This window comes from Quercus lobata, chromosome 9 (assembly GCF_001633185.2).
Source record: "Quercus lobata isolate SW786 chromosome 9, ValleyOak3.0 Primary Assembly, whole genome shotgun sequence".
NCBI lineage: Eukaryota > Viridiplantae > Streptophyta > Magnoliopsida > Fagales > Fagaceae > Quercus > Quercus lobata.
The window spans coordinates 9,314,010-9,341,216 of record NC_044912.1 but is presented as its reverse complement, the minus strand read 5'-3'; the positions used below and the strand labels follow the sequence as shown (position 1 = coordinate 9,341,216).

The window sequence follows — 27,207 nt, the reverse complement described above, 5'->3', positions numbered from 1 at the left end:
GGACCCAAGCCTATGGGGAAACCAACTAGTTAAAAAAAAAAAAAAAAACTATGGCACATAAACCTCAAAGTCCATCCGAAGAGAACTCCTCGTTAACAGATGGGTTAATCCCTTAATTGCACGGATTCCCCGGTCTACCCTCGGATCCCCAGTACCAAAGGGGTTGATGCGATACGGTGCAATATATTACCCAAAAGCACAATCAAAGTCCCTCGCTACTCGGCTACCCTCTCGGACGAATTATTTAGAGTTTATCGTTCTCGGACATTGGTCTAGCATGCATCGCGCAGCACTCAGCGGTTATCCCGGTTAGTTCCAAGAGTTTAATTTATTGAGGATTAACCTTGTTATACTTGATAATATTTGTGAATTTAAACCAGTAGGAATCTGTGTTAAGGCATTTTTCTGCCTGGAATATCATTAGGGGCAAGCTTACATTTAATATTCATGCACCAAGTAGTTGTTGCAGAGAAGAAAAGTATGTATAAAGAAATAAACACATCTTTTATTAAGACAAAGGAACAGTACAGTGTACAATGAAAAGCTGAAACAAGCTTACATTAAAGCTAACTACGTAAGTAAAGAAAAATACAAGAAAATGAAGATAAAGCCGAGGAGGTAGCACAGGGGAGAGGTTGGCTACTGCTTCGAGACCTTATTCCTCCTCAATGCTTTTGCACGCCCATAACTCAGGCAGCAAAAGAACCCAACTTGAGCCTCACACCGCTGAAGGAAAGGTGCAGGGAGCCGGAAGTTGAGGAGTCTTCACCAAAAATTTGCTTGCAACAAGGCAGAGGCGCTGATGGCGGAGAAGCTTTCTTCTGACACACCAAAATTCTGGCATGAACAGAACCTGCTTCGGATTTTGACTAAAAGGGGGAGAAACACCCTTTCCCCTCTGTCGAAACGGAATGTTCCCTTGAATTTACGCCTCCTTTGCCCGTACCTCACTACTTTGAGTCTCAGGAGGACACAGCGCCTCCGTGGCGGATAGAGTTCCTTTTCCCCAACCCTCGTCACAAACATGATATACTAAGGGAGGAAACTGAAGGATTTGCGCGCAGGTAAGGCAACTTTCTCTCCTATTTATTTAAAAAGATAAGGTGGTGGCATTTAATTCACGCAGCGTCCCAAGGAACGCTACAGACAAAATGTCTCCGGCTCGATTTCCCACGCCATCTACAACTATGAGATTAAAGGAGTCTCGTGAAGGCGCACCTCGAACACTGGGACGCCAAAAAGTATTGCGTGACCAAACACTACGGAAATACCTCTTAATTTGTGGGCCCAGTAAACTCGCAGCCCAGGCCCGTTCTGTATGGGGGCCCAGGGACAGAACCAAGGCCTTGCATGGTCCTCGGACTTAAGCCTATGGGGAAACCAAGTGAAAAAAAAAAAAAATTATTATTACAAGTTTTATAACTGCTCGGATGGGAAAAGTCCCCGGCTTAGATACTGTAAAATGTTAAGACCAATAAAAGTGTTAGGATGATGGTGGGGCACTCCACTATTCGGTAGCCTAAGGGGGCTGTTCATTTTTGCGGGTGATATGTCTTCGAACGATTACTTCCTACACCGCATAGAGCATCCAGTTCTAATCTCGGCATTGTTTCGGGCAATTATCGTTATTCACAGGTACGCATTGCTAGTTCAAGCAATTCTGTTAAAGTTGTGGTGGCTTCTTTTTATTAGCAAGTATTTTGGCTTTAGTTGTCATCGATTCAAATGTTATATTATTGTGCTGAGCAGCGTTTGCAAATTTGTAAAAATATAGAGACAGAACATGCGAAGTAAAATAACAACAATTTTTATTAATATGAAAAATTATTACAACGTACAAAGAGGGACTCAAACAAGCCTATACAAAAGGTGAGCTGCCGAAACAACACTAACATGCGCAGTACAGATAAGTAAACAGTCAGGTGTCTTTTAAACTCGTCTTCAAAGTCTCTCCAATCTCTGTCTCAGTATTGCTCATATCGAAAGAAGAACCTTTTTTGGAAAAATTTGAAGGAGAAGGAAGAAGAATTTGTAGGAGAAGAAAGAAGAAGATGGAGGACATGAGTAAAGAAGGAGGAGAAGAAGAGAGAAGAGATGAAAAGAAAGAAAAAGGAGCAAAAGAGGGAGAAAGAAAAGTACAAGGATGGAACTGGTGCTGGGAAGACTAAGAAAGGGAGGTAAAAGGAGGCGCCAGTAAACGAAGAGAGGAAGAAGCAGGGGCACTTAGTCCCTGCCTCGATCCTGACTCCCAACACACTGGAGCCATATTAGGTGTGCTCATGAGAGCGCGGTTGGTACTGATGATGGGCGTTCTTGACTCAGTCACGCTAAAAGTTTGACGTGACGAGTCCCTGCTTCGGATTTTGGCTGAAAGGAAGGTAAGACGAATCTTAAGCCTCCGCCATCCTTGCCCTGACCGAGCCATTTCGAGTTTTATTAGAACATGACGCTTTGAGAAGGGGTATGGTTTCTTTATCATTTGTTATGGTGAATGTACTGTGATTTAGTATATAACTACTGGGTTAAGTAAACGCTAAGGGAGGTAAAGGGTTTCAAATCTCAGAAAAATAAAAGGGTCTCTGCACGAAAGTGATAGCCTCCTACTTGTCTTCTTATAGGAAGGGCAAAACGGAAGGCATTAAATTCGTTCAGGTTTCCAAAAGAATCTGAAAACGAAGATGTGTCCGTTCCATTTCTCCGCCTCGTCAGACGAACCGTCGAATGTAAATGAGTCTCGTAAAGGGAAGTCATTAAAAGCGTGTTTTGAATAATCAAACGACGAGAACGCGTCAGGAGTAAAATCAAAAAACGCCTCGTAGATCAATATATTTCTTGGACAGATGGAAAACCGTCAGCATTAATGAAAGGCCGAATTAAAGGAGCCATCATAAAAACTCAGCATTACCAAAACCCCCCTTTCCAACCAAGAGGTTGGACAGCCGGGTTTTGAGGGGCTATTGTGGGGCCCAAATGATTTATGGGCCAAGCTCATCTACCCGGGGAGAATCCAAAGGCCCAAGCCGAGGAGGGCTATGGCCCAAGCTCGACAAGATAGCATATAGATACCGCCGAGGGCAGTTCAGTCCCCGGCAGACCCAAAGTCCCCCCAGAAAGAGGGGTAAAAACGGTATAGGACTGAAACTTGGAAGAAAGATCTAAAATATCTAAAATATCAAAGGAAAGCTGCCCTTACTGCCATTTAATACTCTTAACCTGACATAGCCGCATTCTTTGGCTTTTACAACCACCCCCAACGACTTTGGGTATGGGCTGATGGGACAAATATCAGCCTTGGAAATGTTGACTCTATACGTGGACGAAGGACAGTGAACACAGGCGAGTATAAAAGGAAAAATCAGTAACCTAGAGAGGGGGCTGGGAAAAATGGCCAAAATCCAGAGCCTCCCAGCCCACCTCCAGGAGAAAGACTCCAGGGGTGAAGGAAACATAACTATATACGAACACCCCGAAAAACCCACCGCCTGGTGACTAAGGCCTAACCTTTCAAACCCACGCTCTACAAATAATATTGTTTGGGCCCTTTTTACGTGCGAACTCGACACTGTTACGGTCCGCCACGAATCGTGTCCTTACAGTATGATATCCAATCTACATGCAATGTATTAATTAATCAATTCTATTCGTAACATTTCTTAGCTCAACTAGTAAAGTTTTTGATGATTGAATAAGAAATCTGAGATTCAATTCTTATTTATACAAAAAATCGATTGGTGTTTTGATCTGATGATAAAAAGTTATCATCAGAAGCGGACGCCATAAGTTGGCACTGTCAAAAAAAAAAAAAAAAAGTGTCAATCCTATGTGTCCATTTGTTCTTTGCCTTTCTCATTATTTTGTGTCTCATGTATTAAATTCCAAGGGGTTGCCCTAGTAATTCTTAAGGTTTCATGAGATTCATGAAAACTTGTTTATGAAACCTTTAACCAACATCTTGATCCACTTGAAGGGCTTCTTGCTGGAGATCAAAGGGGTAAACAATAAGAGAAATAAGTGAAAGTTTAATGAACAAACAAAAAAACTTTAATGGCTTAAAGACATGATAAAATTGCTATCTCTAGATAATAGTTACCCCCACACTAGAGTTGCTAAATGATTATTGCAAATTTGTCCCCATGACACAATCAAGTCTTTTGAGTTCTATAAATGGCAATTTTGGAAAGACTCACATGATTTCTTATGTTTCTAAGGAAAATCAAAATATATTATAAAAAAGAGTTTAAACAACATACATAAACCATGAAAAGTCATAAATAAAGTGTATATAACCATTACAAAACAGTTGAAACAACGTTTACAAACATTTTAAATATCAAATGGTGCAACTCTTGGCAATAAATTTTGCATAATCTTGCTTGAAATTTTTTTGGCTGAATTTCTAACAAGAACACTAAAACCGTTAGATAGAAACTTTAGTTAGAAACTTGGTCAACTAAATTACTAACAAAAATCAAACGAAAACACAACAAATATATTTTTCCACTTGCTTTTCTATTGTTTCTCTTACTCTATCTCTTATAAAGAAATAATAATACTCTTTGACTTTTTAAGTGGTAACATCCTAATGTATAAAAGTAACCAGCGATCACATCATAAAATGGTGCACATACTCATATAATAATCTCCACTTGGTGGATGGTGTTCTTTCACCAATCTGTAATAGGGAATAAATTTAATGTTAAGTTAGTTATTAAGTGTCTTTTGGATAAACTTATCTTTTCACAAAGAGATGTGTTACCAAAGGACATGAAAGAGTCTATAAATACAAGAACTCCTCATTCATTCGGTATGTTAGATTATTCTATCTCTATTGTCATGTTGGTGATTTCCACTCTAACGAGATTACCATCCATTCCATTGGGACCAACATAACAAACTTGTATTACAACTTTACTTCTTTTTTTTTTTTTTTTTTTTTGAGAAAGGTATTACAACTTTACTTGGATATACAAAATATCGAACAATTCCTTACTATTTTTTTAATAGACACTTTCATGGGAACACAAAAACCACCATCGACGATGGTAGTAACAAGTGTTGACAAATGATGATGAGAGAGTTTGGTTCATTCAAAGGGAGAGAAGGGAATGGAGATTTGGGGACCAACAAAGCCATTAGGAACATCGTCGTCGATGGTAGTAAAAAAGGAAAATATGGAAAAAAAATAGAAAAATATATTAAAAAAAATAATAAAAGAGTTAAATATTTTTTTCCCCTCAGTATGGAATGCTTTGACAAATTGAAATTTCGTCACTTAACTGAGGTAGTACTTAACGGTCCCTCATGTATTGACAAAATGCCTTTTTTTTTTGAATGTGACAAAATGCCTTAATCGAAAGAATGTACACAAATTTTAAAACTTTAAAATACTATATATATATATATATTTTTTTTTGGAGAAAATAAAAGGACAATATCTAAAATTACCATTTCAAATATGTAATTCAAAATTTAGTAAATTAAAAAAAAATTGATGACGCCATTTTGGTCCAAAGATTCTAGCCAACATTTCAATAAATTGAAGAATGCAATCAATTTCACAATTACTATGGTGGTAACTTATAATTGGTACAACAGAAATGATATTAATGGTATTTTCGTGTAAAAATGATGTATTACAAAATTACGATCCGCCACCTAGACTAGTTATGAAAAAACTTGTAAAATTGTGTGCTTGTATGATTGGTGTTTTCGTTGAAGGATGCAATTTAGTAAAATTGTATGATTTACTCGTGTGAGTTGTTGTGACTTCAGAAACTTTTTGTTTTTCTGAACAGAAAAATTCCCACATAGAGGAATCTGAAAATAATAATAATAATAATAATAATAAAGTACAATAGAAGACAAAGGAGCAGAATCCTCAGTATATCAGAAGCAACCAAGGTTCCTAAGCTGATTCGCTGTCCGTACGCCACGTGTTTACTATAAAAGCTTTTTTTTTTTTTTTTTTGAGAAAGAAGACTATGAATATCATTTAAGTCAGCCATAATCGGCGAAAAGTACAGAATGGAGATGTGGAGGAACATCCTCCATCCACACCTGAAAACCTATTACATGTCTTGCATGTTTTGCTAGGTTATGAGCAACAGTATTGCCAATTCTACGAGTATGGGAAAAAGTAATACAACTGACATCTGTTAAGGATTTGGCCGAAGCAAGAATGTGACCATATGAAGATAAGGATTCGTCGTTCCTTTTGAGAGCGTTGATCACCACGTTGGAGTCACCTTCCAAAATGTATTCTGAGAGGTTGAGTTCCTGAGCGAACGTGATGGCTCGTGCCGCTGCAATTGCTTCAACCAGGTCGGAGGAGAAAGGTAATTGGATCTGTTCCGATAGTGAAGCAAGTACCTGCCCATTTTCATTTCGTATAACAACACCCAGGCCAGCTTTATTAATATCTCTGAAAAGTGCTCCATCGAAGTTGATCTTGAGAGAGTTTGTAGGTGGTGGCATCCAAGTAGCCTGGTTTGTATTTGAAACCGTATCTGTGTAATGCTGAGCTCTGTTTTCACGTTGGAAAACAGAGAGTGCTTGCCGAGCATTTGGAACGACCTGGGATATGGGGTAGTCACGTTGCTGCACTCTAATCTGATTTCTACGAGACCAGATTGTCCACATTATTGCCGCCATCAGCTCTGTGTTCTTTTCCTCTTCGTTTGCAAAGAGTAACAACTCTTTTATGTCTCGGAATGAACGATTTCTGCGAAAACAGAGCTCCTGTATGGATTCCCAGATCGGTGTAAGGGTTGGACATTCCCATATTGCATGGAGGACCGTTTCAGACATTTGGTGACAGTGATCGCAGCTATCTTCTTGAATGATTTGTCTCCTCTTCAGATTCTTCTTCACGGGGATGGCATCTCTGCATGATCTCCAAATGAAATTTTTTACTTTATTTGGGATCCGGAGACCCCAAATCAGCTTCCAAATCTTGTTGTCTTGATCCAATTGTCCTTGAGCTTGGGTATTTGAATTCTCCTTTACTAGGAAGTTGTACCCAGATTTTACCGTGTATTCACCCGACGCAGTGAATGGCCACACAAGTATATCTTCAGCTGAGGTGATGCATAATGGGATGCTCTTTATTAAACTCACCTCCTCAGGAACAAATAGACCACGTAGCAGATTTTCATCCCAGCTTTTAGATTCTGGGTCTATGAGATCAAAAACCTTCAATTCTTCAAAGCCTTCAACCTGTGGTGATAGGACTCGTGGATGGTGTAGGGGTGGTAACCAAGCATCCAGCCATACACTGATGGATTTTCCACAGCCCACTCTCCATTTAGCTCCCTTCAACAGTACATCCCGACCCTTTAGGATACTATGCCAAGCATATGAGGCTGAGGCTGAACCAGTAGCTTCCATTATTGAACAATTTGGGAAGAATTTGGACTTGAAAACTCGATAGAAGAGGGAATTTTTGTGGTGCAAGAGTCTCCAAGCTTGTTTAGCGAGAAGTGCATCATTAAAGAGGGCTAAGTCCTTGAAACCCATACCACCATCGGATTTTGGGCGGCATAGAGTATCCCATTTCACCCAATGTATCTTCCTCCTATCTCCTTTTTGTCCCCACCAAAATTTTCTAATGAGACTTTCAATTTCTGAACATAAACCCAAAGGAAGCTTAAAGCAACTCATCGTGTACGTAGGTATAGCCTGAACTACTGCTTTGATTAGGACCTCTCTTCCTGCTTGTGACAAGAGTTTCTCTTTCCACCCTTGGATTTTCTTCCAGACCCTTTCTTTAATGTAATTGAAGCTGGCTTTCTTGTTTCTTCCAACTAAAGATGGAAGACCAAGGTATTTTTCATATTGCTTTATTTCTGGAACCCCCAAAGCAAGCTTAATTTGTCCCCTCATATCCTTTGAAGTTGATCTGCTAAAGAAGATGGTGGTTTTACTTTTATTTATTTTTTGCCCCGAGCACTTTTCATAGGTATCAAGGATCTCTAAAATCCTTTGACATTCTTGGTTTGTTGACCGGCAGAACAACAGGCTATCGTCTGCAAATAGTAGGTGAGTCAACCGAGGGCTATTTCTACATAATGAATAGCCCCTAATATCACCTTGGGCTGCTGCTCTACTGATTAGGCCATGCAAACCTTCTGTGCATAACAAGAACAAGAATGGAGAGATAGGATCACCCTGTCTGATGCCTCTGGACGGATGGATTAAGCCTTTTGGTTCTCCATTGACAAGAATGGAATAGGAGACTGTGGTGACACAAAGCATGAGAAGTTTGATCCATTGGTCGTTGAACCCCATTTTTCTCATCACAGCTTCAAGATAAGGCCATTCCACCCTATCATAGGCTTTGCTCATGTCAAGCTTGATTGCCATGAATCCATCCTTTCCATTGTGTTTCTGCATGCTGTGTAAAGACTCAAAAGCTACCAAAATATTATCAGATATGAGACGGCTTTTAGTGAAAGCACTTTGATGTTCAGTGATAATTTGTGGTAGTATTCTTTTAAGCCTATTTGCTAAGACTTTTGAAAAAATCTTATACAATACATTACATAAACTAATGGGTCTGAATTCAGAAGCATGCTCTGGATTTTTTTTCTTTGGGATGAGAGTAATGAATGTATGGTTGAGATGTTCAGGTAAAGAAGCTGAATTTAAACAAGTAAGTACAGATTGTGAAACATCCTCACCAATTAAGTCCCAATAGTGTTGATAAAATAATGGGGGCATACCGTCTGGTCCGGGGGCTTTGAGGGGTGCCATTTGCTTTATAGCTTGCTGCACTTCCCAATTCTGGAACTCCAAGGAGAGTTGATCATTCATTTCATCTGTTATCACCCTATTGATAGAGTCAGTGGCAGCTTCACAAAGAGGCAGATTTGTTGAGGTGAATAAATCTTGAAAGTATGCAGTAAGGGTTTCTGCTACGGCCTCACTATCAGAACTCCAATCTCCATCCTCCTTCCTGATTTTTAAGATAGTGTTTTTCCTCTTCCTTTGGGTGGCTCGACAATGAAAATACTTAGAGTTTTTATCTCCATTTGCTGCCCATAAGACTTTTGATCTTTGCACCCACATTCGGTTCTCCTTATCTTCTAGATCACATATCTCCTTTTTGAGTTCCCTAATCTTGAAATTTACACCTGTCCTCATGGCTTCCTTTTCGGCTTCAACTAGTTGCTTTCTTTTCTTCTTTAGTTCACTTCTCACATTCCCAAAATGGGTTCGGTTCCATGCATGCAATTCCTTCCCACATTTTTTTATTTTTCTGGTCACTTTGACAGTAGGTTCGGCCTCCTCATGGGATGCCCAAACAGCTTCCACAATTTCTGTACAGCCCCTATCTGCTAGCCACATTTCTTCGAATCTGAAAGGCTTTGTGATTTGTGGTACCTCGAGACCATCGGGAATGATCCATAGAGGGCAATGGTCCGAATTATTTGAGGAGAGGTGATATATTTTTGTGCCAGCAAACTTTAAGAACCATTCATTATTTGCCATTCCACGATCAAGTCTTTCCCAAATGGAGTGACCATCTACAAAGTGCTTCTGCCATGTGAACGGTGATCCATCATAGCCCAAGTCAATAAACCCACATTCATCAATAACATCTCTGAATAACTGCATTTGGCTGTGACTTCTGTTATTCCCCCCTAATTTTTCAGTGCTGCTAACTATTTCATTGAAATCCCCGGCACAAAGCCAAGGCAAATGGAACCGGTTATTTAGTTGTCGAAGCATATCCCATGATTCAAAGCGTTTATGTGTCACTGGCTCTCCATAGAATCCTGTGAATCTCCATGCATCCTCCTTGCCCTTATTCACGATCGCATCTATATGGTTTTTTGAGAAAGACTCCACAGTAACATCGATTGAATTTCTCCAGTACATGGCCAAACCCCCTCCTCTATTATTCCTGTCAACAAAAAAGAGGTTTTCAAAGTTTATATTGTGTTTTATTTCTTTTAGCCTTGCTTCATCCGCCCACGTTTCGGCTAAAAACACGACGGAGGGATCTTTTTCCCGAGTCACTACCTCGAGTTCCTTCCCTGTACGTAGGTTCCCAAGCCCACGACAGTTCCACACAATAATGCTCATTGATCTTGGCGGGGCTGCCTCGCAGCCTCCACCATTGTGATTTTTTGATTCTCTGCCATTGAAACTTGCAATTTCTTGCTAGGTAACTCCAGCTGGTCCAAGTCTTCATCTCTGTTTCTTTTGGTTGTTGTGTTCTCTTGTGAATTAGGGCAAATATCCGGTGCGTGTGCCACACGTTCAATTCTTTTCCACCTCCTCTGTACAATATGGTCACTAAATGCTGAGTTTTGATTTGCATTTATGAGCCCTGAGTAATCACCCTTTAATTCCGTTTGATTTGGTGGAACGGATTGATTTATACCTCCATTTATCACGCCAATTAAGTCTGCATTGGATTGGCTCCTTAAATTTTGCGTGATTGCCTCTGATACGTTGCCTCCATATTTCATGCTGTTAATGTCCGAATCTTCACCAATTAATTGCATGTCGTGGTCCATGTGATGATTATGGGCAGTTGACGGTTTTTTTATGGAATTCCTCTCCTCATTTAATGCATTCAATTCAATCCGTGTGGAATGTTGTAACTCCTCCCCTGAGTTTGTACAGCCTGGATTTGTTTCCTTTTCCGAATCAAAAGTCACCCCTCCACTGTGATTGGTAGCCGGAATTTCATCGGAATAAGGTTGGTGGCTTGTGTTAGCTTTGGGACCGAATCCATCACCTACTCCTGAAACAGTAGTAACTATGGTTTTCTTCAGATTGAAAGGGGAAGCTCGCAACCAATTTCCATAGCCCTGTTGATCCAGACTGAGATTTCCTTTGCTACTGAGCCACACATCGCATTCTTTGTCAGCATGAGAGACCATGCCACACCAATAACAGAAATTCGGAAGTTTTTCGTACTTGAAGGAGACCCAAATTTCATTATCATCATTGAGAGCAACTTTCCGACCTCTACAGAGAGGTTTTGTGACGTCCACTTCAACTTTCACACGTAAGAAAGTACCTCCCACCATTTCCTTGTCGTGCTCTGTTTTAGAAACAGGACCTATTGTTTCACCTATTTCAACAGCAGTTTCTGTATCCAGCATGTTTAGTGGTAGCCCATGTATCTGAATCCAGAACTTTGTTGTAGTAAACCTCAATTTTCCAGTTGGGATAGTAAAATCATATCGCTGGAAGAGAACTAGATGCTTGTCAAATACCCATGGCTCCGTCGCTAAGACCCTTTCAGCATCATTTTCAAACTCAAAAGCAAATAAGAGGATATGATCATCAGCTTCTCGAATCTTAAAGTCATTCCTTGCCCTCCAGAGAGGTTTAAACGTTCGACCAATGACTTCCACATTGAGGGCCCTCCTGGTCAAAAATTTCGCTGCTAGGACATACTCTTTGACACTTCGTTTTTTGGATTTTCTGAGATTGACTTTTGCTCCCTCAACGTCAGTTAGGGAGAGCTTCTTCCAGTCATCAAGGACGTCATCCATTGTTAAAAGAGAAGAAAAGATAGTCAGTAGAAAATAGAGATTGGAAGAAAATAAGTGTTTCCCCACCCCCGAAAAATTACAACCCACAAAACCCACTAATAACCGTGTTATTAGAGGTAGAAAATATCATTCCCAAGGAAGATAATGGAGGTTCTACACTCTGGTCACCCAAGAGATAATGGAGGTTCTATATGGCTTTTTGTCTTCTCCTTCACATGGTCCATTGATTGAGATTGTTCATCCAACGGCCAATAAAGAGTTGCCAAGTGTATTGATCAATGTACAAGAAATTGACTCACTCGCATTTGATTGGTTCACATCTTCTTTTTTTTCAAAAGCATCTTTTTCTTTTATTTAGCTGATAGTTGGATAAGTATAAAAGGTCGGCAAGTCTCATTTTATTTTTTGTCATTATCGCTCTTTTTCTATTACCTCTTACATTATTCGAGATTTTTTTTTCCTCAAAAAATTATCTTTTAATTTTTTTTTGGTCCCAAATGCTTTAAGGAAATTATTAATAAATTATTTTTAAAAAATTTAGCACAATTTTCATGAAAAATATAAAAATTTGTAAAAAAATTAATTAATTTTTCTCTTTTTCCACAAAAAGTTTATAAAAATATTTATTAAACCAATATTTTTAGGACAATTGTTAACTTTTCCATTTAACAAATACTATAATCTCAAAACTATTTACAAATTTGATAGTCTAATGGAAATTGTGTTTGTGGACTCACATTTTTTTTAAAGAGCATGTTTTAGGATATTATTTTAATTGAAATTGTGTTTTCACACTATGTTTTAAAAATATAATTTTAATTATACTCTCAAAGTTTGATGAAATTGTTGGTTCCTTAATCCCATGTCAATTTCCAACACTTACCACAGACAAAGTTAAAGAACATGGAGCTCTCTAACTTCTTAGTTCTTACTTTTATATAGTTTAGTTTTGAATCACTTTTAGATCTCCCTTTCTGCCTCCAGACAGCAAAACCTATTTTAGATTAAGAGCATTACAACGCTGCATTACAAATCTTACACTCTTTATGTCCAGCCAAACCAGCTGAAATAACACAATGAGGGTTCTCTAGATCTCTGAAAAGGAATAGAGTTATGCATGGCGAATATGTGAGTTCTTAACTTCTTATTATATGGATTCAATGAGAGGTAGTTTTGTGTTAATACGTTTTGTATACCATTCTAAATAATTTTGAATAACTTTATTGAATTATTTATGTCCCTTTAAGAAACTTGATTTAACTCCTTGCATTAACCTCTCACTAGTCATAGTTAGTAATCTGCAGCATGGAATACATACAATATGAAATACATTTATCTCTATTCAGTTTACAGTTTATTTAAAAACTTTCGATATAGAATCAAAAATGAAACCTATATACAAATTATTGGTACCAGCCCGCATTCCGTGAACATGTATTTGAAGATAGCAAAGATAATGTGCAGCCTAGGGAGCGAGTCTTTGTTTGTTGGCTATGCTTCTTGAAGTTGCATACTCTTCAGTTCTTCGACTGTGGTTAGATATTATATCCTCCAAAGTCCACATTCCATCACATAAAATGAGGTTCAAAAGATTTGTTGGTCATGGGTCATGAGATAGTTGATATATTCCTCTTTATGGAATTCCAAGTCATATTTCTGATTCTTCGACTTCAGAAGTAACAACAAAGCTGGGAAATGCTAGTGTTATATCCCTGGAAAGTAGGAAAAAAAAATATTGGCGTGTCAAGGATTTAACGCCACTAAGCTGATTGCATATAATAAATTAATAACACTAGAATAAATTTAGAAATCCCAACCAAATGGCTGAGGCAAGCAAAGTTAACTTGGTAGTCATAACAAGAACATGCAAGTTCTGGGGTGATCTGGATATTGAGAAATATTATGAACTTATTACTCACTTTAAATACGGTAGAGTCATGTTCTTTATCAGAGAAGGATTTTTCAAAACAAACTCCTTCCACTCTTCTTGATCTATTCTTCCATCACCTTTTGCATCTGCTTCATTATAAGTCTATAGGAAAGAGTTTAGAATATATACTTCGAAGTTTTGAATAAGCTTGAAAAACTGGATGAAAAGGTAAGAGAAATCTGTACCTTATCCACAATTACTTCAATAACATCATCTGAAAGTAACAAATCTGATTCATGCAAAAGTGCCAAGACCATTTCCTTCAACTGTCAAATAATTTAGTATTGTAAGATTAGGTTGCTCTAGTTAGATTTAGAAACACATCTTTACCACCATCAACCTTGAAATTTTCACTGCCATATTCCTTAATCAATGACATTCAAAAGGTAACATTCAATGAAACAATGGCCAAAGACTAAATCTAAATGGTGGCAGTTTGTAATACAAGTCCTTTTAAGTAGGTTTGTTAGCTCAAATTAATAGGAATATGTATAAGCCTCACAGTGTAGAAGAAATTTCAGTAATCTGTGAAAAATGAAGTAAATTTATAGAAACTGGAATTTGCAGGATTGATATGTGATGAGAAGAAAATCAATTGGCAATACTCACCTCGTGTCTCTCAATATATCCGGTTTGCTTCAGGTCATATAATTTAAAAGCAACTGCAAAAAGATTCCACCTTTTTAGTAGATGCTAATGTGCTTTGTAGAAATTCTGAACAATATTGTGGTGAAAAGAGATAAATTACTTGGTATAACTATTCCTGTTTAACTTACAACAGAAATTTGAGAATTGAAAAAACATGATTCTATATATTTTATTGAAAAACTAGTCGTACATGCAATTTTGTCTTCTACAGATGCATTTGGATGAAAGACACCCAATGATCTAACAAATTCTCCAAACTCAATAACCCCATTGCGCTTTATGTCAAATAAATCGAAAACCTACAAGAAAACACCAGGTTGATGTATTTAGAAAGAAGACAATAACAAGTGCAGACTTTTACATTCGGCCAAAATAAATTTGAATTTTCATATACGGATGACAAAAAGGGTGAAGAAGCTACAATGTTATTGCACCAATAGCAATTTAAAATCACAATAATATCAGCCTTTGCCACTTCCTTATAAAGTTAACATCTACCAAGCAGCGATATTTTAGTTCCAAATAATTCAGTACATATTATTTTTTTTCTCAGCACTAGTAATAGCTTGTCATATCAGCAGCACAGGGATGAAATCAAAGATCATGAAACTAGAGATGAGGAGTGAGCATCACATACTCTGTCCGCGAAGAGATTTCTTTTATTTCTGTTCCTGAAGAGTGCAAGCTGGAATTCTTCCTGCAGACAAGATAACATAGTAATTATTATTTTGGAGAAAGTTAACTAAAACCATCAGAGTAACTAGATATTGAATTTGTTGGAGCTATAACAATATATTCCTAACACAAATAGGATTGTTACAAGTTGCCTTTGCAAACCCCCACCTTGTGAATGAGCCCATCATCAGTTATTGAACTGCTCAATTTCTTAAAAAGTTCATATAAGGCCTCTACTTCATTGACAGTAACTGCAAAGATAAAAATTATTAAATTATTAAAAAAAAAAAAAAATCCAAAAATCCAACTATTAATTTTGGGTGATATGCAAATCATGACAATGAGGGGTCAGCAGGTATGGTCATATCTTTAGCAGCATGCATGATGGATTGAACTGAAACAACTTCATATAGCTGAAACCAGACCTGGATCTCCCTTGTCTTTCTAACCTAATGCTCCTAATCATGCCATAAATGACTCGAATGCTCCTTTTTCAACATGTAATGCGTAACTCCTTATAATTATATTGGATCTGATTGGGGCATTTTGATTGTCTAACCTGACATTTCTCCCTGACTTTGAGCAAAACTACAGTGTAGCACCTTTTCATTGTATCAATTATCTAAGTCAATTTTCAGTACATGAGATTTCCAGCACATGAGGTATGCCAAACCTTGTACCATTTCTACGTATTAACTCTCTACCTTTAAAATAAAAATAAAAAAACTAAGTTAAATGTATGGATGTATTGACCTTTAACTAGTAACACAAAACATTAAATAGCTAGAGCTTACAATCTGATAATATTTTTGAAACACAGTGAAGAATGTCTAGAAAAAGGTGTTGAGGCCAGATACAGGTTCTTAAGCAAAATTATCTGAAAAATGACCAGGATTGGTTCCAATTATTTGATGTGGAGTATTTGGAAGAAAGGAATGCACACGGTTTTGAAGGAAATGAGCTCTCAATGGTGAACTTGAATTTCTTGTTCTTATGATGTTTACGCAAGTGGGAGCAGGCTGCCAGTTCATCTACTTCGACAGATTTCTTAGAATTTATGGATAAGTTGATTTTAGTTTTTTTTTTTTTCCTGGCGCATCCTTTTTATACTGCTCGTGCACTGGATTCCACCACTTTTTTTTCTCTGTTTTTTAATGAATTTATTTACTTATAAAAATGGTTCATTACTGAAATTAAGCAGATGCAAACAGCAAGTTGCAAGAGAATACCAGGATCAAGAAGCATACTCACAAGGTGTTTCAGCAGCAAGAATGATAGGATCCTCATACCCTTGTGGTTGAGCTTTCTTTGAGCAAAAGCAGCCCATTAGACAATTTAGTATAGTTCACTTTCAAATATGTTGAAAATCCACAGATTCATGCCAATGATACCACTAGAAAAAGCCCCACCTGCCAACATTCAAAGGAAGAAAGAACCAGCCAATCATGAACCACCACTTAAAAAACAGTGAACCAAAATTCTATGAAACATTTTGCTGATTTCTATGCTGAGAAGTGCTAGATAATGAAATTTGTGGCCTTTGATCACCAAACCATAATGGTCCAGGGTTGCCATTGCCATTAGCATAATGGCGAACACTATAACAATTGAACTCAAACCATCAGTAATAAGGTAGAGAAGTGGATGAGACACATCTACTTTTGACCAATAAGAATGCATCCACTTGATGCTTGAAGCAGTGCACAATTCTGGTGATAGTGTGCTAAGTGTCCAAGATTTGGTGAAATCACTTCACAGAGAAACATATGTAAACTGCACTAAACCAGTGTATACAATGAATGTTCAATTACTTTCAGAACAGTCAATCCATTGATGATCAGTGCACAAGCTAATTAACTTGGTCCCAGTGAGCCATGCCTAAGATGAACAACTGTGTCACATGAATCAACAGCTTGCAGGTTACTGTTTGAGAGAGAGGGAGATGCAATTGGATGAGTAATATAGGTCAGAGTCTAACGCAGGACAGAATAAGTAGCAAAATAGAAATAAGGGAAAAGAAGATGAAACATGACAAATTCTAAGCTTCACCACCTCGAATCTACCCGAAAACCTTAGGCTTCACCACTGCTTGGAGGTGATTCCAAGCACCCTTAGGTGGTGAAACCTAAGACTTTCAGGCAAATTATAGGTTGTGAAGCTTAGGATTTGTCTTGTTTCATCTTCTTTTCTCTTATTAGAATATCCCAAGCTATTTCTAGAGCCTCTTTTCAATTGGCTTCAAGGATTACATTTATATCCTATAAAATTCTCAACAGCATTAAATACCAAATTCAATAAGTAAAAGTTCAAAATTCAAAAATGAAATCTGGGAAAATAATAAATTCTGAAATTCTATTGTGCTTCTTGCATAAGGGTCGATCGTGCATTGTTTGCAATTCTGGCAGCAAGGCCATATTAAAGACTATTTGGTAATGGTGGGTGGTTTAGATTATGAGATGATGAGAACATAAAAATAATTGTTCGACAACAAAAAAGTAAGTCCCAAAACAATAATAATTATTATAGTAAGAATAATAATATAAATATAATAGCAACAACAACAATAATAACTAACAATTAACTAGAAAGACAAACTATTTAGATGATTCAGGGAACAGAATGTTGAGTTAAAAGGAAGACAAAATTGTCCCTTTATATGACACATCCCATAAACCAGCTCTATCACACAAGAAGTTAACTCTACATATAAGCTATTTGTCACTTTATTAAGTAGCAATTGACATTGTAAATATTGCATTATATAGCACACATATATGATCAATCTTGCTTCTGAAATATCCAGTTTGAATTGAATAGATTTATCATTCAGTCCATGAACTGCAGGAGTAGTTCATATTGTTTCAAATGCAGAGATAGAGACAAATTGACTTCCTGATCAGTTTTGAAAGCATATTCATCAAATACCCATAACTTGGAGATGAAAAATATGTCCTCTTGTTGTTAAACAATTGCAGTTTATATATATATATATATATATAAACTATGTATTGGGCGAGAATAACCACAAGTTTTATAATGATATCAAGTGGCAAAGAAAAAAAATTTATAGAACTCAATGGCCTAGTCAACAAAGAAAAGAGACAGTTTTTATGGCCTCATGTAATGTTGACAACCATAAACAAAGAAGATATTTTCTCAAGCTCAGCCACACATCCATGTGGGACTGAGCAACAACCATGCCTCAAACCACTTGCATTAGATATTAAAATGAATGAAAACAAAATTTTTTTTTTTCTCAAGTAATTAATCCCTCAAAACCAGCAAAGCCTCTGTAGCAGAGCTGACCTTTCAATCCCAATATATATAAGAGATACTCAAAGCAATCAAGTTCAACAAGCTGTCTACCACACAACTACTAATTTAACAAATAAAGAAACATAATTGAACACCCCCTTCACAACCCCACCACCACCCTCAAGATACACATACACACCCACATATAACAAATAGAAATATACATAAGGAATCATTAATAAAGGATCAAACTTGAGTTACAACTAATAATCTGTTGGGTATGAACATGTGTAAGTAGAAGTCTCAGATGGACGCAAAATATAGAACTTGAGGAATTAATATAACATATTTGGACTTGAACTCATAAGCTTAAATTTTTTGGGTTAAGTGTGTCCTTATATGCTAAATTAAGGACTCACATGTGAGTATACAAGTTTAAGCCGCAGTCCTACATTAAGGAAAAATAAAAGAACGTCCAAAGCCATAGGCTTAATTTTTTCAGTTAAACAATGTCCCAGATAATAGAAAATCACAATCGTTCATGCTAGATGTAGAACCCCAGAAACAGCAAAGCTCAATTCTGTAATGCTACATTGCTACCTACCTTTTGTTTTTGAGATATTCAATGAACATATCAGAAATTTTAGAGTAATATAGCTCTTTAAGGAAATCATAAATGTTATAAGAGAAAAAGAAATCATGGTCGGTTGATGGCCTGGGTAAAATTTAATTACTTTATCATGAATGAATCAACTACTGACACCTGATTCTGTTGAAGATCCATAGCCAATCCAAAATTGTGGAACTAAGATGTTGTTGTTGTTGTTGTTGAAACTAAATAAGAACTTTGCTTATGATCATAATATTCAGAATTACCATCCAGGAGCCGAACAAGAAAATTGATCATTCATTAAAAAACAAAGAATGAAGGTAGAAGATTAAGTAGTTTGACTTCTGATACAATCCAGAAATCTATATGCACAGAATGAAATTAGCAATTTTTGGAAACCTTGGAGATTTTCCAATGCTGGACTCAAGAACAAACCCAAGCAACAAAATCCAGAAGAAAAGACAATAAAAAAGAGAACCCATTTCAGTCAACCAAACAAATGCCTCAAAAAAAGGAAAAAAGGAAGATAATTTACATAAGAAGAAGAATAATAGAGCACACCTCCAAATACATCTACACAGACAAATGTGTGCATGTGTATGAGAGAGAGGGAGTTTTTACCTGGGAGTATGGATGAAGTAGGGGAAGGCTGAGATTAGTCTGGATTATAATTTGTGTGTTTCTGTGTGTAGAGAGTGCTTGTCAAAGTTCACTTTCTCGTCTCTCTCAGAACATGGAATATGTAATGCATGTTATAAAGAGAGAGAAAAACAAGCAGAGAAAGACAGAGAAGGGGTTTGAAGTTTGAACTAGCAGTATTTAATTATTGATTCAGTTTCTTTCAGCTTACTGCTGACCCCACTTTAGCTATGAGGCAGCGGGGGCACACTGATGTTGATTAATTTTCATCTATATTTTTTTTATTAATATATAATATTTACGTAACATTTTTATAACACTTTTCATAATAAATTATAATCAATTTTTTTAAATTAAAATTAAAATTAATAACAATTCTTTTTTTGGACATAATTAATAATAACTTAGATCTATAACTTAGGGTGAAGATGCAGCAAACGTACAATTGGGTGCTTTTTTTTTGCATAGTTGCATAGATTGGACTGCGACGTATGTATATATAATTGACCTGAGAGTCGGTCCCCACTGCTTAAAGATTAAAAAACGCTGTCACTCTGGGCCGCAACTTGCTGAGTACAGCCATTCAAAGAGGAGAGACAAGTCAAGACTCTGGGAAAGCTAAGATTAAATTTATGATTCACGGAAAAATTAGCACATAGGTTAAGTTTTTTTTGTTTTTTTTTTTTTTTTTTTTCCTGATGGTGAGCTACCCACATGGATAACTATTGGGCCTAAAAGTTCATGACTCGATGCCAACAAAATGTTACAGCTGACCCCATCTTTATTTTAGTATTTTATTTATTAATTTCATCAGAGAGTTGGTAAAATTTTTATATATAATAATTTAAAAATTTTTATTTGTTTACCTTTCAAAAAAATTTTGGGAACACCCTCAAATTTTTTTATGCTAATAAAATTAAATTTTACTCTATAATTTGTTCTACATTTGGTGGATGAATAATTGCTTGGTTATGTACATTGAAAAAGATGTAATATGTAGCATTGATAATGAAACTATCATGCAATAATTTCAAAATATGAAAACTCGTAAAAGGCAATTGTAAACTTTATGTATTTGCGGGTTTTTTAATTGTTGTTGTTGTCAATATATGAATTTCTTTTTTTATTAGATTGTATAATTTATACTTCTTAAGGAACACCTTGAGAAAAATTCCTGGAGCCACCACTGAATTTCATCAACATTTTTTATATAGGGTCCAAACAATCTTCCATGTTGCTTGTAGTAAGATAGCATTCCTACACAAGATTGGTTATGAACATTATTAGGAGCATTTGAAAGATTTCATACTTAAGTGTTTCGATAATAGCTATATGTCCACGAGTAATAGAGGATGAATTTTAGAAAGAATTTATCAGGTGTTTACACACCCAATTTATCTAGAACTTTCTTAAACTAATTTGGTAGCACCTTGCTTAAATTAGTTTACTATGAAACTCTATTAAATATTTAAGGAAGTAGTTTGGACTTTGGAGTGCGCTAAAGGTTCTAGTTTGTGAAGCATGCATGTTGTTCGTGAAGAGAACCATATAGAATAAGTTTAGAGGTTTGAAGTGTTAAATTATCGATTGTCCCAAAAGCTTATACCTCTTACTCTGATATCATATTAAATTACCAATTGTCAAAAAAGTTTAAACTATTCGGATATGATAAATATAATCATTTAACCACATACTTCTAACGTTAATCTGTTGTGGTGACATCAAGTGAGTTATTTGAATCGTAAGTCTGTTTGGATACCACTTATTTATTAAAAACTGAAAACTTATGTTAAAAACACTATAGTAAAATAATTTTTAAAGATATGAATATTGACATGGGACCCAGAAATATATAGGTATGCGTGTTTTTGTGTTTTTGGCTGGGTCATGAACAGTGCCATGAGACCCAACCAAAACAAAAACACAAACGTAACACTGAATCATTTGCACGCAAACGCACATGTAGAGTCTAATCACAAAGGTTTTGTTTCTAGTATGTAAAGTCTTTCTTTTATAGTAGAATGGCGTAATTGGAGTTTGTTCCCTCTGGTTATTTATTTGATAATGTTTTTATCTTTTTTTTAACTTCGTCACCAAATCATGCATATTTTATTTTATATCTCTTACTTTAAAATTTGGCAAGATGTTGATATATGGTGAATACTAATTATTTTGTGGACCCATACAATTGAGATACATTCATAATTAATTAATAATTCTGCATCATATTTAATTACGTGGGTCTAAACTACAACTTTCCAAAGTCACTTATCATCAATAAGATACGTATCTATCCACACACAATCTTGCTTATCAAAGGACCCAGAGTCGGATTTAAAAAATACCCAACTGTAAAATAAGTTTGAAAGTCAATAACAAAAATATAAAACAAATGTATTTGTGGACATCATTTTTGTTTTTCTCTCCTATAAAAAAGTAATAAAGGACAATATTTTGTTGAAATAGCGGGCGAGGGAGAGGAAGGAAGGTCCAAATCAATAGCTTTCCAATATATTATATAAATATTTGTAGGGACTAGGGTTCAAAATAGTGTATTGGACCTTGGGCCTTATCCGAGGATATTGACAAGTCCGAGGGGGAGCGAATAGTTATTAAAGGGTTCCAGTTAAAGTCTCATAAACGGGAGATGAATTGAAGGTGATCCGAGGAGGAATACCTCCTCGGATGCGACGAATGTAGTCCAAGTGTGTACTTTAACAATTAATGTACCCCATGAACATACGAGAAGGAAGGAAACTCAAAATATCTAAAGGAAAACTACTATCACCGCATTAAATGCATTGTAACTATTTTTCTGGCCGCATTTATGTGGAGAAGACCTCTGAACAGTGCTGTCTTGGCTACCACAACTCACAGAAGGCTGAAAGGGGTGTCTGATGGGACGGGCACTTAAGTAGAGACTCAAATGATCAACAAGTGTAGGATCAAGATGATCCAAAAAGAGCTATATAATGTGAGAGACCTTCCATGAAATGGGAATCGAAAAATAGAGAGAAAAAATAGTATAGCAATCTAAATCATTCTGATATCTATGAGTGATCATTTTATACAGGTTTAACCTTCTCGGACTGAAAGTTTATTGATATTAGCATCCTTTATTTATGTTTGATCGTCATGCAATTCCATACTAGCCGATGTCCAACTCATTAGGACCTAGTTCTTTGACCCATTCTCTACAAATTTATTGTATTGGGTTCATTGGACCAAAACTCCATACCTTTTGGGCTTGGGCCCCAAATTGTGACCCTACAATATCTATTATCACACCTTATAAATTCCAGTAGTCCAAAATTAGGTTAGGAACGTATGCAAGTTTCTCTTTTTGTTTTTGTTTTATTTTATTTTATTTTTATGAAATCTGCAAGTTTCTTTTATTTATTTAATTATGTGTATCTTTATAATCTCTCCTAACAATTATAAAAATGGGTTAAGATAGAGCTGACTTATGGATCATGATGGTTAAGTCTTAATTTCTTATTTATTTCCAATCTGTAATAACATATTTGATACTGATCTTCTTATATATATGTTAAATGTTTGTAATCACACGTTTGATTGAGCCTTGCAGTTTTTATTTATTTATTTTAGATTAATAATGAAAGTAAATTCACTTCAGAAAAAAAGAAAAAGAAAAAAGGACATGTTTGGTTGAGTTCAAAGCCAACCCATGAAGAGCAAAGACAACAAGGGTTCCTGTCCCTTTGGAGCATGAAAGAAGGATAGAGTTTCCTCTGAAAAAAATGTTACACGTTGAGTCAAATAGGTATTTTCTCTCTCTCTCTCTCTCTCTCTCTCTCTCTCTCTCATATATATATATATATATAAAATTACATGTTTTATTTAAAAATTACATGATTTGCTAAATTATTAATAGATTATTTAAACAAAAGAGTTATGCTAGTACCATAACTCATCTATATAACGAATTGTGAAAGATAAAGAGATGTCACGAAAACCTACTATCACTTTTATATTGCTCACAACTTATTACGTGGCACTAACCCATATGGCACTAATTGTGCAGCTTTACGTTGGACTAGCACAACTTAGTGGTAAAACCCTTAAATAAAAGCAAAGATAAACAGTTCTGATCCTCACGTTGGAGGTGACATTTATGTTTTCTGTCAAGGAAACAGAACCTCCAACACGTGTTGTTTCCTTTTTTTATAAATTTTTTCTTTTTCTATGGTCATTCATGACGTAAGGTATAGGGTAGTAGAATATGGACATCACCGTTGAAAGGAAACAACACGTGTTGGAGGTCATTTCACTCTACGTGTCTGCAAAGTTTCTAAAATTAAAAAAAAAAAAAAAAAAGTTAACCCCAAATTGCATGATTCATGCCCATCATCAATAATGTTTTGATCTCTGTCGGTGATAAGGATTAATTATAAGCTGATTGTGATTGATCGTGTTATGATAACTGTGGCTGTGGAGGGATTACTTTTAGAAAGTTTTTGCACACAATGTTGAAAGTTTTCCACTTTGAAAGGAAAAAAAACTTAGAAAAATGTTGGAGAAAGTTATTTGTGCCAATTTCATAATAATATTTTTATATATGTATTTATTAAAGGAAAGATTAACGGATATTTTAAATGCATTAATTTAGGAAATATTTTTATAAAAAAATTGATTTTTTGATAATTTTTTTATATTTTTCAGAGAAATAATTTTTAATTTAAAAAAAAAACTATTAACGAATTTTATAAAAACGCTAGTTAAGTTATCCCTTTATTAAATATTTTAAAATTAATGTATATTTGAAGATCCACATGCATCGCTTCAATGACATGACAAGATATAAAACATAAAGAAAAGATTTTAGATAAGATCCTTTTTTTTTTTTTTTGTTTGAAATGGTGGGGATCGGGTTTACACATTTTTATTTTTTTGGTAAATAGTTTACACTTTAAACTTTACACATTATTTTTAGTACAACAAAAACAATGAAACAAAGATCATCCATAAATAAATTGAAACATAGATTCATTGGCTGCGTGGATTAATTCTCTCCTTGCTAACACGTCCCTTTTATCACTTTGATTCTTTTCTCTATTATCTTATTAATTACTCCTTAGCCATATCTTTCTAGGCTTAAATTATGAATTGTAATACACGTACATGTGTTGAAAAATTGTCAAATGACGTATGCCCTTTATAATATTTATGTATATTTTAAAAAGTATTTAATAAAATAATACAATATTTTGTGATGGAAATTAATCCGATCAAATCTTAATACCCTATGACAAAATCCAAAAGGGCCGCCGCAATCTTTGCAATATTGATGACAATTCTTTTGAAATTGGTATGAATCATGAAAATGATAGCATATTTTTGTGATAAAAATCTGACCATATCCTTTGTAGTTGACCTTTCTAGCTATAGTCTTGTGATTAATCGTGGCTCGTCATTTTCCACATTTTTATGTTGTAGTATAAAATAATCTCTTAATTTATCCTATTAATTAAGTCTACATTTCTTTTCCAAAAAAAAAAAAAAAGTCTACCTTTTTATGTTGCCTGTATAAATTAATAATATAAAAAGAAAGTCCTAGGTGGAATTTGAAACACTGTTTTAGAGAAGCAAATGCATGTCGACCAACTTGCAAGAATGGCACTTCGCCTCCAGCAGCCTTTTGTTCTTTTAGACACTCCACCTGTGGAGATGTCTTTGCTTTTATTATATGACCTCACTGGTCTCAGATATAATAGGCTTCGTACTGATACTGGCCCTTGGGCTATGTAGTTTCTCTTTGTTATATATTCCCTATTACCAAAATAATAATAATAATAATAATAATAAAGCAGTAGATTACAGTTTATATTTTGAATTTCAGTCTTGCAAAGAAGAAGACCTAAATTTCATTGCAAGAATGTGCACTAAATTTGTACTCTATTTTCTTGAAAAATAAAGTATTTGTGAAAAGAATTGGCTTAAATTATTTTCTCTATTTCTTTTCAATACGTCTTTACAACAGCAAGTTGCATTGTCTGCAGATATTGGAATGCTAATTAATATTACTAAATCTAATTGGAATGTGATGCATTTAATAACTAATGAAATCCTTTAAACATAGGATATACTATTTTTATTTTCTCAAACATAAACTTAGCTACATCATTAATTCTTCAAAGGTTTACGGAAAAAGGGATTAAAAAAAAAAGAAAATAAACTTTTTTTTATAGGATCTAGGAGTAATATTTTAGGCAAAACTACATTATTGGTCACTGAAGTTTACCCTGTGTGTGCAATTGGTCCCTCAAGTTTGAAACGAGCAAAATTAGTCTCTTAAGTTTTAAAACTGAGTTGTGTTAGTCCTTTTACTAACAGCAACTAACAGTGTTACTTATGTGGCTAACGAAACAATGACTTGGTATTTTTTTTAATGATGTGGCATGTTTTTAATTAAAAATTAAAAAAAAAATAGTTTCCATACGTTAGATGAAATTGAAAAATCATATTGATTGGATTAAAAACAAATCTGATATTTGTTTAACAAAGTCTAAAATTTATTCTTCAAATTGAATCTGACTTCTCCAAAAAGAAAAGCTAAATATTATGTGGGTTCAAACGGAAGAAAATCCATTCGGCCATTACATTAATAGTTGATACTTGGGCTTCCCCTAGGCTATAAATATACCCAGAGCCTTCCATTCCTCGATACACTTAACTTTCCATTTCCAAACCATCAAACTGGAACTCCATGGAAAACCCAGCCAATCGAACACAACACAACTGTGGGCTTAACAATGGCCGTCGCAATGGTTCAACTTTACCAGAGACTGAAAACACCGTGAGGTCTGTGGCTAAGCAGACAAGGGGTAACACTCTTGCTAGATGGGGCAATGACAGAGCTAATGATCTGAATGTGCGTCCAGTACTGTACATATGTTCCATTTGCCAGAAATGGTTTCAATAGAATATGAAAGAAGCAATGCCAGAGAAGCAGTGCTGTCGCGCAGCTAGGGATTTGGTCTCCACCGACGGCAGCTAGGCTTGGGTTTTCCTTCACTCCCTCCCAGGCAGCCCTCTTGTGGCTGTCAATCTCTCGCTTCCCCTTCTCTCTCTCCGTTGTGCCTTTGTTAAACAAATATCAGATTTGTTTTTAATCCAGTCAATATAATTTTTCAATTTCATCTAACGTGAAAATTATTTTTTTTAATTTTTAATTAAAAACATGTCACATCATTTAAAAAATGCTAAGTCATTGTTCCGTTAGTCACGTAAGTAACACTGTTAACAGCAGTTAGTAAAATGACCAATACAACTCAGTTTTAAAACTTAAGGAACTAATTGTGCTTGCTTAAACTTAAGAGATCAATTGCACACATAAAGTAAACTTCAGGGACCAATAGTATAGTTTCGCCAATATTTTATATAAGATATTTGTTAAAGAGTAATCATCTTATTTATATTTATTAATGGGCTGAACTTTAAATGGCACATCTTCTTCTAGTATATGATGAGCAAAATATATGGAGGATTAAATTGTGACCAGCAGGTGAGTTAAAAAATATAAAAAAAATTCTTCTTAAGATAAGATCATTGACTTTATAATAAAACTGTAAAAAGTAATGCTACGTTATTGTCAGCGATGGTTAACAGATTAAGTAGATGATATATTCTCATAAATAAAAAAAAGTAGATGATATATAGAGTAAGATTAGCAAGTAAAGAGCAAATGTATTTTCTTAAGATGAAGATCTTTGACTTTAATAAAATTAAAAGAGTAAAAAGTACTTAAATGAGTGATTGTAATTTTCAAAGTAGATGATTTACTTATCTCAAAAACAACAAAAGAAAGGTAAACGAAAGAGGAAGTCAAAGATTTAGCCCAACAAAGTAACTCACCCACCAATAAATTTTCAAAAAGCCAGTGTCATTGTTATTCACCTACTAAGAAATTGTCTTAA

The 27,207-nt window shown here is 35.4% G+C and overlaps 1 protein-coding gene across 6 annotated transcripts; it reads right to left on the bottom strand.

Annotated features, from left to right (window-relative positions):
- Positions 1 to 12,773: 12,773 nt before the first annotated feature.
- Positions 12,774 to 19,429, bottom strand: LOC115960923 (calcineurin B-like protein 4). Of its 6 annotated transcripts, XM_031079931.1 has the most exons (10): positions 19,253 to 19,429; positions 16,578 to 16,689; positions 16,018 to 16,175; positions 14,935 to 15,017; positions 14,729 to 14,788; positions 14,282 to 14,390; positions 14,053 to 14,105; positions 13,629 to 13,709; positions 13,433 to 13,545; positions 12,774 to 13,225 (listed from the first exon to the last, which is right to left on the bottom strand). In XM_031079931.1, exons 3-10 carry the CDS (start codon positions 16,091 to 16,093, stop codon positions 13,162 to 13,164), a joined length of 639 nt encoding a protein of 212 aa, XP_030935791.1. In that variant the 5' UTR covers positions 16,094 to 16,175; positions 16,578 to 16,689; positions 19,253 to 19,429; the 3' UTR covers positions 12,774 to 13,161. The 6 variants fall into 6 exon arrangements, with proteins under 6 accessions (XP_030935791.1, XP_030935793.1, XP_030935788.1 ...); XM_031079933.1 differs by lacking the exon at positions 16,578 to 16,689 and having other exon boundaries at positions 15,996 to 16,175; XM_031079928.1 differs by lacking the exon at positions 16,578 to 16,689.
- Positions 19,430 to 27,207: the final 7,778 nt, after the last annotated feature.

Coding starts and splice junctions, on each gene's coding strand:
- LOC115960923 (XM_031079931.1), bottom strand. CDS start 16,093: ATGGGCTGCTTTTGCTCAAAGAAAGCTCAACCACAAGGGTATGAGGAT. Junction 14,391..14,728: donor GAAATCTCTTCGCGGACAGA/GTATGTGATGCT, acceptor GTTTTCTTGTAG/GTTTTCGATTTATTTGACAT. Junction 13,546..13,628: donor TTGAAGTAATTGTGGATAAG/GTACAGATTTCT, acceptor TCTTTCCTATAG/ACTTATAATGAAGCAGATGC.